Here is a 14,860-nt window from a genome sequence, read left to right as displayed (position 1 = left end):
AGGCAGAAGACTAGCAGAGCGCATCCGCAAACAACAACTAGCAGTCAGAAAACACGAAAAAAACTCCTTGATCTCCCAACACATGGGCAGACTCAACCACAGTTTCAGCTGGGATAATATTAGCAACTTAGATCAAGCCAAATCCAAAATGCTAGTGAAGCTTGGCATTCAGACAAATCAGCCATCAATAGACACATAGAGATAAACCACATTTATACACCATTCAAATGAGACAATAAAAATCCTAGGAAGGAAACAAAATAACTAGAACACATCCCCTCCAGCAGCCACTCAGATAGGCAGGGATTAACACCAGACAATCAGGCAGAAAACAATACTCTAATCAAAGAACCACCAAAGAAGAAACCACACACCCCACCAAAACTGGCAGGGCAAGTTACTATATATCAAACCCCACCCTCACTCACACTGATGATGTTACCTAGTTGGGTAATGAAACATCTGCAAGCAAAGAACCAAGCTCAGAGAGCACCAAGAACTCCACAGATATACAATAATTCTCAAAGTCTACATAAACGACTTAACAGCTGACCTACATAGACTTCACTAAGTGAAAGGAAGAAGTGACTGGGGAAAAAACATGAGCCTATATTCTCTTAAGAATAGCTGCTTACCTGGTCCAAGTTACCTCGCTGATCAACAAATCGAACAGCAGATCTAGACCGCCGGTGCCTGGTACCCAGTGTTGCACTGTAATCTCTGAGGGGAGAGGTAGGCTTGAAATGATGAACTTCTTCACAGAAAGAAAGAAAGGAAAATCAGCACAAGTTTCTTTTGAAACATAATTCATATCTGAAGGACTGCCTATAGCACGATGAATCTGCCTGGATACTAACATTAATCTGCTCAAACATATTTTCCACCATACTTACTGTATATGTATACAATATTATTAATACATAGCTATTACAAAGCAAAACAAATCAATAAAGATTTTGTTATAAGAAAGACTATACATGTCTATTCAATAGTTCAATGAGACACCCATAGGTAGGTGAATATATGATTTCAGCATGAGGTTTATTAAATATACCTGGAGCTCCACTATCCAGGTCACTTGCATACAAGCTTGAAAGAGATGCGCTTCTTACTCCAGAATTTCTCAATAATCGTTGGTTCCTTAATTGGCCCAAGGATTGTTCCAAAGTTTCTTTAAGCTATATTAAAATGGTAACTTGTTAGGTAGAAGACAATTTCCTTCAAAATACATTAAAGAATGGAACAGAAACAGGAGTTTTATATTTTTACAAATTCTAATATGTTCAGTCAATAGCAGCTTACATTTGCAATTGTTTCTGCCTGCTCGTTGTTATACTCTCGATACTGGCCCAACATCTGATCCACATGTTTTAAGTTCCAATTTGCATCCTTTAAACAGAGATGAAAAGAAAACATAATTAAACTGCAATCCAACCTACAAATACTTAATGTTAAATGTGGGAGGTCAATATCCAAAGTGTCCAAAAATAAGTAGTTTGTGTGCTTTTATGACCAAATGTCTATCCTTAAAGTCACAACCAATTTAGTGCCCATTAATATGTGTATTTACAGAAGTTCCTTACAATTTTTAACATGAAGCCTTCTCGTAAGACTCTAGGAATCTCACATCAAAATAGTTGTGGAAAATGTATAAATTTGTACTTGCTCTAACCAATTCACCTCATAGTCTGCCTAAAGATTTGTAACCATGATGAAAATGTGGCAGTATTCAGAAACTTGCATATCTCCCTGACTCTAGATAATCTAGGAATACTAAAGCTTAATAGTCCAAAAAGACCACAGGAAGTGAACTTGTATGGAGTCAAACAGATGCCTGTCAGTAGAAACTATCTAGAGTTTCAGGCAAAAGCCTATCTCTAACTTACTCAGATTTACCAGTGACTGGACCTGGAAACTTTTGCATGTAAAGTACATACTCTATGACTGTTTTATAGCCAAGCACAGAAACCTGTGACCGCTCAGTACTTTGTTCCTGTTATGATCTATTTTCTTTCCTTAATTATAAACAGATATTGATCTATATCTAAATATTTGGGAGGGGTATAAAGCATATAATCAGTCATAGACTTTTAACTTTATTTTTAATTAGTCTTTTTAAAAAACAAATGTTGTGGCTTTTAACGTGTTATAAATCATCTTGGCCATTTAGTGGAAAGGCTATGTAGAAATATATATATACTTTAAATACAGGTAGTCCTCACTTAACAACTGCCCTGTTTAGTGACTGTTCGAAGTTACAACAGCATTGATAAAGTAATTTTACAACTGATCCTTGCACTTATGGCCATCACAGCATCCCCACAGTCACGTGATTGAGATTCGGGCACTTTGCAACCAGCAGGCATTTCAACCATTACAGCATCCTGTAGTCACATGATGGCCATTTGCGTGCTTCACAGCTGGATTCCGACAAGCAGAGTCAACAGAGAAGCTGGCAGTAAAATCGCAAGTTGCAGTCACGTGCTTTCTCGCTTAACAGCAGCAGAAGTGACGTCATAAATCCATCATGGTCACATGTCTCCCTTAATGACCACATCACTTAGCAATGGAGTTGCTGGTCCCAACTGTGGTTGTTAAATGAGGCTTAACAGTAAATGTTTACAAGTCACCTTCAAAAAAATAAGTCTTACTCCCTGCCTTTTCCATTTCTCTAACTTAAGACCATGACTTTATCTTTTTTTCTTTTGGGGAAAGCAAAACTATGCTAGAAGTTATCAGAGTCGCAAGGAGCTCCAAGTGAAGGTAGAAGCTCAAGTTCAAGCCTACACCTTGGCAATAAGAGAGGTGAAGTGTCATTACTTCTCTTTTATTACATCATCAGGCTCTCAGCCAGTGGCCTTGTTTAGGTTGGCCAACATCCTTTTTGGGGAGGAAGCATCAGGTAGGGTTTCCATCTAGCTGCTCTATATATAGACAGGTTGGTTCTAGGAGGTTAACAATATCTTACTTCAATAAGAATGGTACCAGCAGTCTCAAAAGAGATTGTGGTGCACCTGCTCCTTAAGAGACCCTCCACAGACTCAGCCATCCTTCATAACTAGTGTTTTGTCTCTAACTTAGCCTTTTTGGGGAAGAATATTGAAACAGTGGTTAAGATTGAATCCAAACAAAATATTCTATATGCTCATCAAGGTGTTCTGCTCCAGGCTTGTCTCTTGATGGGGTGGCACTCTTTTTGAAAGAGCAGATCCAAGACTTGAAGATCCCCCTGGATTTATAGCTACTGCTTTATGGGCAGGTAGAGGCTAAGGTCGGGGTGGGGAGGCTTTGCTTAACTACTGTAAACTGCCAAAAATAAGATTAAACAAACAAACTTCTCCCAGGTACAATGCTACAAATCAAGACAATTATTCCATTATACAGAACTAGAGCTCTTCCTTGTATTTCTACAAAATGCTTTTTAAAGTGGACAGCTCACAGTAACCTGCAAAGTATTTGCTAAAGTGTGAATCTTCTCTGTAACATCTTCAGTTCCATGATTTTGGATTCTGGTTGCTCTTATAGGACCCCGTCTTCCAATTCTATGACGAAAGTTATCAGAGTCACTGGATGAATCTGCCATTGGAATCTTAGAAGTGAAAAAGACTCACATTAGTAAATCTTATTACATTATATCAGTTGCCATGTTTCTATCATATCACCAAGAAACAAACTCAGAAAGCATATTGGCTTTGGTTGGTTCTCAATGATCCCCTATAGATTATATGACAAAGCTACATACACACATACACACATGCAAAAGGAACAAAGCAGACAGTCATGAACGCATATATACAGTACTACTTTTCTTCTGCTCCAATCTCAAAACAAATGACAGGCAATACATTAAGTGAACAGCAAAGTTTTCCTTATACATCAATAAAATTAGCATCATAACCCTAGGAACAGAAAAGGACAGATTCCAAAAATTAAACAAAGGCAAATAGCAAAAAAAAAAAACCAAACAAACAAAGGGGGGGGGCTGCACAATATTATATGTTCTCTACCTCTAAAATAAAAGTGTTTTTGCCTAGCACCTAAGTTGCAAAGGCTACTGCTTCCGCTACTCTTTGGAAAGAACTCATATATACGGCACTAACACTGAGAAAATACACACACTATACAATACAAATACACACACACACACACTTTGGAAAGAACTCATATATACGGCACTAACACTGAGAAAATACACACAATACAATACAAATATACACACACACACACACACACACATTACTATCCTCCTCACCTTTGACAATGAGGGCACCTAGAAATAGACTTAGATCTTGAAGGACAGGTAGATTCAGCATACAGTATGTATAGATCTATTGTTTATGCATAGCCCAGATTTTGGCATTTCCTTAATATATCACAATCTTATTAATCTCTATAATAATGATAACAAACTCTACCCTAAATTTGTAAAGTACTCACAGCACAGATAACACACACTGTAATAAACAAGGTTAATTTGAGGCACAGCCCAGTGTTGAAAAGATAGTGATCAAGAGCTAGGCTCAACACTGGACACCCTGTACACTGTATAACCCAGAATGAGAAACCATTTTTGTTTTTATTTTGTTTTGTTTTATTTTTGAAAGAGCAAGGATTTCTCACAAACTGAATGAGTATTTACACTGACATGTTTGAATTTTGACCACTGTTCTGCATGACATTCACAAGATTATAGGGCAATAATCTTCAAATCTCTATAATGTAGCACAGTTATACAAGATACTATAGGAGATTCTTCTGTAAGTTTGTTTTTGATTTGTTTTTTTTTTAATCCCTAACAAGCAATCTATTATTAGTATTTTCTAAACTTCCTCAAATCAATTTTTTGCCTTTAAAGAACAACACAGCACTGGCTTTGCTCTTTTTTCTTACAGATTTACTACTTCTGTATTTGATTTTCTTAAAATTTGAGTTCATTTATTTTGTACTCTGTCATCAGAATTATATTGAACTAGACACCATTAAACATGAAGCAAACAAAATATCCCAACATGCTAAAAAACAAATTAAGGCAAAATGGTTATCTACTGATACGCTGAAAATAGCTGAGAAAAAGCAGAAAGAAAAAGAACAGTGACAGAGGAAGAGTTGTCAAATGCTGAGACCTGGAGAAAAGCAAGAAAGACAAAGAGCTATATATAAATAAGTAGTGCAAAGACACTGAGGAGAATAATTGAATAGGAAGGACAAGAGATTTATTTTTAAAAATTAGAGAAATCATTAGAAACTGTTATGGAAAGATGGGCATGATAGAAGACAAAGATTGCAAAGATGTACTGGAGTTAGAAAATATTTCTGGAACAACTGTGGGAGGGACATGGGAGTATATGGAAGAACTATTCAAAAATATGCTAAAACTGATGATACATAAAAAGGTTTGACCACTGAACTACAGCCAGACATTCTGGAAAGTGAGGTCAAATTGGCTCTAGAAGATATTGATAACAACAAAAACTACAGGTATTGATGAAACAGCATCAGAACTCCTTAAAATCTTACAAGGTGATACAGTTAAAGTGATATATGTGGTTGGTAAACAGATAAGGAATACAAGTGGCAAAGGTATTGGGAAAGACCAATGCATATTCCAATACCAATAAGGGCAGAGCTAAAGAACGTTCAAACTACCAAACGGCTGCATTTCTCTCATATGCTAGTGAGATCATTTTTTTTTTTGTTTCTTTGGGGAGGATTTTATGGATTATGTTTTTATTCTGTCCACCATCCAAAGTTTCAATGGATAGATGGCAGCCGTGTCAATTCAATTAATAAATAAAAAAATATTGTTCAAGATTTTGTGATGCAGATTTTAACCACACATGGAACAAGAACTATTAGATGTACAAGCCAGATTCAGAACTGAGATCACATTGTTAACATCCTACCAGCAATCAAAAAGGAAAGGCAGTTCCAGAAAGGCATCTATTTTTTGCTTTACTGATTACACAAACATTTTTTTACTATATAGAGCACAACACATGATGGCTAGGATTTAAAAATAGGAGTGCACCACATTACTTATCTACTTATTGAAGAACGTGCATAATGACCTAGAAACATAGAACAAATATGGAGTAACTGAATGGTTCAAAATGGGAGAGGAGAGTGCCAAAGTTGTATTTGTTCATATATTTTATTTATATACATACATACATACATATCACCCCAGCAGTGAGGCAGGCCCCCACTCTCCCAGCCTTCCAGAAAGGGGTGAAGACCTGGCTCTGGCAACTGGTGTGGGGCGTGAGGAGTAGTAACCATCCCTGGGAGTGGCTGGCACCTTGAAGATGCTCTCACAGGTTAACAACTGTCACTTACCATCAATTACCTTGGAAGATGTTATTTATTAATTAAAGATTGGTTTATTGTATTTTGATCAGTATTTTAACCTGTATTTATGTTTGTCTTTACTGTAAACTGCCCAGAGTTGCTCAATGAGTGAGATGTGTGGTGACTACATTTGAAATACACACACACACACACATAAATATCTGAGAAACGGTGGACTAGAAAAAAATAGAAATTGGTATCAAAATTACTAGAAGAAACATCAACAAAATATGCTGATATCACTTTGATGATTGGAACTGAGCAAAATTTAAGGAATCACTTGTTGAAGATGAAAGAAAGTGTAGAAGCTTGCCTGCTTAAACTAAACTAATTAAACTAAACGTCATGTCAATTCACCATGCCAGCTCAATGTAAATACAATAGCAATGAAGAAACTGAACTGGTAACAGACTTTATCTTTCTAGGATCACAAATTCATAGGGATGGTGACATAGCCATAGAATAGAGAGACATATGTTTCTTGGGGGAAAACTATGACAAATCTAGACAAAATATTAAAGTGCACAACATCCTACTAACAATCAAGGTACATAGTTTCAGGGCCATGGAGTTCCTACTTATAACATATGACTGCAAAAGCTGGGCCATCAGAAAGGATGAACAAAGCAAAATTGATGCCTTTCAATTGTGGTGCTTGAAAAAAATATTGAGAATATTCTGGACAATACAGAATACTATACAATACAGATGAAGCAAATCCAGACTGCTCACTGTGAATACTAAATATGAAGGTGTAGTTTCAAAGGCAACTGAAAACGAGGATGACCAAAGACAAGATGGCTAGATACTATCAATGATAATACAAGCATTAGCTTACAATATCTCAAAGAAGCAGTTATGAACAGACTATTCTGCTGAAATGATGTCTTCCCAGATCACAAAGAATCAGATGCTACTAAACAACAACAAAATTATGTCTGTAATCTTAAGCATATAAAAAGTAATCAGCCATACTGGCTCTTGAGAAAAAAAAATCCCACATTTATTACCACAATATTTTCATTAGGATCACCTAAATTTTAATAGAAAAAATGGGCAAAATTTCAAATTCTCTAGAACTGTTTCATCAAGAAAAAGGGAAGGAAGGCCAGATGTTTCAGTCATGAGGTCTTCAGTTCAAAGTCAATCTCAAGATGTAAAGTGTAGCATTTGGTATTATTGCTATCATGTTCAATCTAGCACTCCAAATGGAATAAATATGGAACACTACATTAAAGTTAAAATTAAAACAAGAGGTTTTCTCAATTAAAGCACTAATTCTAAAATTATGAAATCAACAGTCTAATCTTATGTTCAGCTGCACCTATCTTAATAAAAATGACAGTTCTGTCACAAAAGGATCCTATGAAGTATTTATGCATGGGTGGGCAACTTGCGATCTGTGGTGCACCTCAATCTCCGTTTTCATTCTTACAGTTCTCCTGACATGATTATTGAAACCCAACAGCATAATTTCCTGTCATTTTCAGATGGGAAACACATGAAGACTACAATGAAAGTTGTAGCACAGACATATCTTTGAAGCATACCAAAGCACTACCCCAACCCTGCCACATACAGTGGTACCTCTACTTATGAACGCTCCTACTTACGAAATTTTCGAGATACGATGAGCTCCGGCCCCAAAAATTTACCTCTACTTACGAATTCACCTCGACTTACGAGCCATTTTCCGCCCATTCCACGTGGTCCGCGGCCATTTTTCTGCCCGTGCCACGTGGTCCACGGCCATTTTTCCGCCCATGCCATGTGGTCCACGGCCATTTTCCGCCTGTTCCACGTGGTCCGCGGCCATTTTCCTGCCCATGCCACGTGATCCGCGGCCATTTTCCACCCATTCCATGTGATCCGCGGCCATTTTCCACCCATTCCATGTGGTCCGCGGCCATTTTTTCCACCCTGATGCATGGTCAGCGGCCGTTTTTCCGCCCCTGACGCGTGGTCCGCAGACGCCGGAACGGATTAACGGTAATTACATTGAACCTTATGGGAAAATTTACTTCGACTTGCGACCAACTCGACTTGCGATCAGAGTCATGGAACGGATTAAGTTCGTAAGTAGAGGTACCACTGTATATGGGTAGTCCCATCTTTTTTGCAGCCTTCAACCCCTCAAAATGTTAAATGTAGCCCTCAGCCGCTAAACAGTGGCCCAGACCCATTTAGTGGGATAACTACATAGAAGCCTGGTTCACATATCACACAAAACCACAAGTTACAAGCTAGAAAGGCTAGGTTCACCCAACATTCTAAATCATACCCAAAGAAACCACACTATTAACGTAGCATAGTGCATGTTATCCAGCCAGGCATTCTCCTCTCTCAAGTGTTAGAAATAAAGTCCTGGATAAGAAGCATGCACATTTTCCAACAGCCTTCCCTTCACACAATCACTTAGCAGCACATAACTCACTTATCTGCAGTATAATTCTATGGTGCAAAGTGGTATGTATAAAAATAATACCATGACATGGAGAAAAAGAGGACAGGAATTGCTACTTAAATACAATCTTGTTATGTCATTGTGGTTTTTTTCTTTCTTCTTTCTTTTTTGCTATAGATCCATTGTATTTAGTTTTGTTTTCTTCTATTCTCAAAATTTTCAGATATTATTATTATCATCATCATCACAGAGAGCACACATGCCCTTATTTTTTCTATCCTGCACTGGTGAGATCACAGTACTATATACAATTCTGGGTTTTCCATTTCCCAAAGGATATTAACCAGTTAGAACAAGTTCTGAGGAGGGCAACAAAGAGGACATATTGTCAAGGAACATATGAAGACATCAGGCTGAAAGAACTAGGGATGGAGAAAAAATGGCTGAGGGAACACATGATATCAGTGTTCAGGTACATGAAAGAGTTCCAAAGAAAAGATGGTCAAGAAATATTTTCCACTGTTTAAATATGTGGATGAAAGGACTAAAATTTACACTGTGTTACAATCTTAAAGAGAATTTTAATAAAATGGTGTGTCGTTGGTACTTGTCACCAGAAAAATTATCTAAAATGTATAATGGTACTTCAAATTTATGTTGGAAATGTGAACAAGAGGGGATTTTCTATCATGTTTGGCAGACTTGTAAAAAAGCTTAAAAAATTGAAATCAAATACATAATTTAATTCAGAAGATTTTAAAGATTAATATACAATCAAAACCAGGTACCTTTCTTTTGGGATTGATGGACAAACAGCTGGAAAAAAACTCATGGAACTTTGTTTCTATATAGGACAATAGCAGCGAGGCTTCTATATGCACAAAGGTAGAAAGACTTGGCATTACCTACAATGGAAGAATGGATGGTGAAGTTGATAGAGTTGGCTGAGATTGCGAAACTGACGGCTTTGATTAGAGAAAAGACACTGAGTAATTTTAATGCTAATTGGAAGCCTTTCTTGGACTTTTTGCATGAAACAGAAAAAAATGAAATTATGATGTATGGATTTGATGATTAGAAATCATAGTGGACAATAGAAAAAATGAAAGGGAGTGTTTGAAAGAAATATTACAGTAACCAATTGTTTCAAGATTGTTAACCTTCTCTCATGACTCTGATTTTCATGGATATCGCTGTACTTCCTCTTGTAGCAGTTTTGAAGAATCTTACATACGCATATATACAATTGTCCAGACATATAATATCATCATGCACACACATTAAAAGTTTATATTCACATATTATTATGGTATAGCAAATAGCAACTTGTCCTAACAACCTGATAATCAGTACAACAAACCCTGCACTGGTCCTAGCCATAAAGAGAAGCTTCTAAAAACTACTAGTTTTAGTACAACATCTCCAAAAACAAAAGCTTCATTCAGAACCCACATTACTAAACAGCAAAAGAAAGGCTCACTCAAATTAATTGCCAATAGCAGTATTAAAAGAAGAAAAAGAGAAAGCTGGCTGAATATCCAGTTCATCTAAAAATAAGGCTACCCAGTTAGGAGTGTTTACAATATCTTTTTTTTTTTTTCTGAAACAGAATTGGACTGATTATTCTACTTACTAAAACATTATTTTATGGCTTATATTAGTTCATACATTCACAGACAGGATCATTTTGGCCACTGCATCCAATCCCTGCTCCATATAGAAATCCAAATTAAAACATCTCTGAAAGATGGTTGCCAGCCTCTACTTGAATATATCCAGTAAAGAAAAGTTTAGCATCTCTCTGACCAATCAGTTCAAAGTCAGAATGCTCTTACCCATTCTAGTTTCTACTGAAGAACCATATATATATACTATGATATCTCTACATTGCAGATTGTACTAAGGTAAGTAGGAACTTTTGACCTTTTCAGACATAAAATTTATCTGTAAACCAAATATTCATTATGTAGCCAATGATTTTTCTTATCATGTATTTCTACCATAATACTGTAATGATACAATTGTGATCTACCTTAGAGCAGACCCATGGCCTGACTAGGGTTCCCAAATCAAAGTCAAAATTCTTGGGCATGCACTTAGTTCATATAGAAGTTCTCACGTGAAGCAAGAGCACCCCAAAACTGGTTCATGTGAATTGAGAGCAAAGCTTAGAACATATTCAATAATCCCTGCTTTTGATAAAGTAGTAAATTATTGGAAAGGCTAGTCTGAAAAATGCATGCACCATTACCAATCTTCACAGTTAAGAAGCTCCAGTACACTGCCAGGGAACTTCACAATCCCCCAGAACACAGTTTACTCCCCTAACCACAGAATGTCACAAAGCAATTACAAATAAAATGTAGACAGGGCATGTATGAAAAAAGCCACACCCTAGCAGACTATAAGCAATAGGACACTTAGGAAACTTCAAGTACAACTTCTCCAGCCTGCAATCAACAGGAAAAAGGAAGTTGAGTCAAACTAAGAGCTTAGGGGAACATTTGTATGTGCTGAACCACTTTCTGTTTAGCCACTATAAAATTAAACAGAATACAACTGTTGAAAAAGTAGGTTGAAAGGGAGCAAGGGGAAGCTTTGTTATAGTAATCAGGACCACATTATATTGTGATTCAGGAACAAACAGAATATGCCCAAGGCTTGTATTAAATGTAGAATATCATCAGCTATAAGCATCGTTCCCATTTTCATTCCAGTACAGCACCACGTGCATACAAAAGCTATCACACTGTCTCATCCACCTAGGAAGGAAGGAAGGAAGGAAGGAAGGAAGGGTTTACAATCTATTTAATTCAGCGATGATATGCCTCAAACACGAACACTGTACTGCTAGAGTACAATTTTTCTAGAAGGCAAGATTAATTTCCTCACCCAGCACAATGTTTAATAATGCTAATTTTTACCTGTCTTCTCAAAATTAAGAATGACTCATGGATTTCAATAGAACCAACTCTTAAGCATATATAGGTTTGCAGTCTTACATAACCACATGGATGGAATATACAACAGGGAATATACAGCAGGGAAATCTGGGAACCATCACAAATAGCTAATACAGAATCACATCACAGGAGTAGTAAAATGAGTAACAGCAGGTGACAAACTTCTTCCAAATCAGGTAGCAAAAAAAAAGTTTTAGTTTATAAGCCACACACTTATTCCAGCATTTACAAAAATACATTTACAAAAAGTTAAGTCTTCATAAGCACAAATATAATCTGAAGACACTTTCATTTTCAGTTTTAAATCTTCGCTATACTATGTTGCCTTAAGCACAGATCAAATACCAAGAGAGTTGTGAGTTTACTCTAAAGGCACCTCAACCTCTGCATCCCATTTTGCTCAAGGGCTCTTCCTCCTAACTCAGCAGGCAGAGGATTGCCACCTTCCCTAGTGCAAGGCTGCTAAAGTCCACAAGGTTTACTACCGAGTTATCGTGGTCAAATTACTTATTACCCCTTGAATCAGAGCCATACCAGACTAGGACGGTAGAAGGAAGAAGGCTGGGTAAAACATGAACCACTTCTACTTCTGATGCACACAATCGGGCTGCAAAATTGTTGGCCTTTTAAAGTGCTGCAAGACTTCTTTTCTCCGGTTGTTATAAGACGCCTTCCTGGCCGAATTTCAGTCACCCGAAACTCGGGTCCCACCAGTACGACCACAATCAATCCAGCCCCCCGCCTGCGCCGAAGTCACGAGCGGATGCATCCTCTCTCGCTCTCTCATTCACACTCCCTGTCACACATTTCCACACTGGGCCCCAGACACTTCTCTGATCCCGGCACTAACCCGCGCCTTCTCACATGAGAATAGCTGTCAGGAAAGAAGCATGACTCCCCGACGCCTCCGGCTCCAACTGTCCAACACCCGCCCCACTGCCGCTATGGCAACTTGAACTAGCCGCCCTGCCACCGAGAGAGAGCGGCCTCGCAAGGCGCCAGTGCCCCTCAGGCGCCTAGCATCCTAGGAATCGTAGTTCGAATGTCCCGAGGCACCAGTTGTTCGGCCTCGAGAGAAAACTACAGCTACCAGAATGCTCCGCGACAACTAGTCTTAGAACAGTCAGAAGCGCCGTTCCTCGTTGCCGTAGAACCCGTACAGCAAGCGGTAGTAGAGCGAGCCAGGCTGCGCCTGTTTCTTAAAGGGATAGGCGCTTAATTTCAGCCCTGCGCGGTCTTTCCAAGCCCGATTCCTTCCAATTGTGTTGGATTATAACGAGCTTTCCCAAAAGCTGGTAACTTAGAATCTTACAGACAGTTTAGGAGATGGGGTTCATCAATCCAGGAACCCAAATTCCTAAAGCAGTGTTTCTCAATCTTGGCAACTTTAAGATGGGTGGACTTCAATTCTCAGAATTCCCCAGCGAGCATGACGGGCTGGGGAATTGTGGGAGTTGAAGTCCACCCATCTTAAAGTTGCTAAGGTTGCGAAGCACTGTCCTAAAGCATCCAGACCGATGGCCAGCCAGCCTTTGCTTAAAAGCACCCAATGAAGAGCAGACCATCTCTTACATAATTGTTGAACTGGACATAATTGATTGGTGTGATATCTTTGTTGTAACTACAGCATGGGTACATACATTTGCATTCATCAACCACTAATCCTAACCCCATTTGGCTAAGAGAGCAAGACAGATGAAATAATTGACTGGTATCTGAAACACACTGGGCAAAAAAGAAACAAAAGCCTTTTTTCCCGCTAACATTCAAATGAAATCTGATTTCCTGTATAGGAAGTCCCCAGTTTAAGAATGAGTTCCGTTCCCAAGATCTGTCCTTAAGTAGAATGTGTATGTAAGCCGGAACAGTATTATTGTATAATACTGTATAAGTAGTATTATGTAATTAACTCAAATTGTGTATTTAATTCAAATCATTGTGTATTTGACTCAAATTTTGCTACAATAGGCTCTGTTCTTAACTATGGGCCATCCATAAACCGGACGTTCTTAACCCGGGGACTCCCTGTAACTTAAATCCATTTGGTCTGGGCCTGCACTCTCGAACAGGAGATAACAGATCTCTCTTGATAATCTCTGAGGAGTTATTTGAGTATTTGAGGAAGGCTACTGTATACCCCCTCAGTTGTAAGGCTAAGCATACACAGCTCCTTCAGTCTCTCATTATAATTGTTTTGAATTTCCAATCCTCCTTGTTGATGTTCTCTGAACCTATTTAATTTCTCTGAATTCTTCTGAAAATGGGATACCCAGAACTAGAAACCAATATTCATGGTGGAGTCTGACCAATGCAAAATAAAGGAAAACAGCTACTTCCTATCATTTGGATCTGTGGGTGCAGTTTAAAATTAAACTTGCCTTTCTTTCTTTTCTTTTTCTTTCTTTCTTTTTTTTTTGTAGTCAAGGGATGAAGGGATGTATTAATAAAAAAAACTGAAAAGTATAAGATTCAAGACCGTTCCTTATGACACCCAACTTGACAAACCTGTTCAGTTTCATGAGGAATCATTCATAAGCACTCTTCAGAGAGTGTCCATGAGTATTATTTTTGAGCCAGCTATGTAGCCACTTAATTATTATTCCATCCAGACCATACCTTTCTAATCAGCAAGTCATGGAGATTTTTTTTTTTCAGATATTTGGCTAAAGTCAAAATATGTTATTTCTACAGCATTCCCACAATCTACCAATCTACCTAATCAATCAATCAAAATAAAATGAAATAAGGTAATCTAGCAAGTTTTGTTCTTGACAAATCCATGCTGGCTTCTGGTAACTACCAGTTGTTTTCATAGTGCATACAGATAAATTTCTTAATGATTTGTTCTAGAACCTTCTCAGATATTATGGTCAGACTGACTGGCCTGTGGTTTGCTGGATCTTCCTTTTCTCTGCCACCTCAACCCACTTTGAAAATAGGAACATTGACTCTTCTCCAGTTATCTGACACTTCACCAGTACTTCAGGATTTCTTAAAATTATAATAACAATTCAGCCAGACCATCAGCTAATTCCTTCTGTAGGATCAAGTTACCTGGTGATAGAGATTTTACTCATTCTGACTAAATAAATATTCTCTGGTTGTATTTCTATCATTCTCAAGCTTCAGTGCTGCAACATCTTCC

The 14,860-nt window shown here is 37.9% G+C and overlaps 1 protein-coding gene across 1 annotated transcript in view; it reads right to left on the bottom strand.

Annotated features, from left to right (window-relative positions):
- The window catches only part of CEP128 (centrosomal protein 128), a 198,922-nt gene extending 186,226 nt beyond the window's left edge, over positions 1–12,696 (bottom strand). The window contains exons 1-5 of the mRNA XM_088145261.1: positions 12,566–12,696; positions 3,446–3,589; positions 1,303–1,389; positions 1,055–1,178; positions 636–754 (exon numbers count right to left, since the gene is read on the bottom strand). Coding sequence (XP_088001387.1) covers positions 636–754; positions 1,055–1,178; positions 1,303–1,389; positions 3,446–3,583 — 468 coding nt within the window. The 5' untranslated portion in view covers positions 3,584–3,589; positions 12,566–12,696. The remainder of the gene's footprint in view (positions 1–635; positions 755–1,054; positions 1,179–1,302; positions 1,390–3,445; positions 3,590–12,565) is intronic.
- Between the last annotated feature and the right edge of the window lie 2,164 nt (positions 12,697–14,860).

Source organism: Python bivittatus, unplaced genomic scaffold (assembly GCF_059951505.1).
Source record: "Python bivittatus isolate LINGU-HERP-01145 unplaced genomic scaffold, Pbiv_v1 ctg000480_np1212, whole genome shotgun sequence".
NCBI lineage: Eukaryota > Metazoa > Chordata > Lepidosauria > Squamata > Pythonidae > Python > Python bivittatus.
Note: the sequence above shows the minus strand (reverse complement) of the source record. Positions and strands in the feature narration are given on the sequence as shown.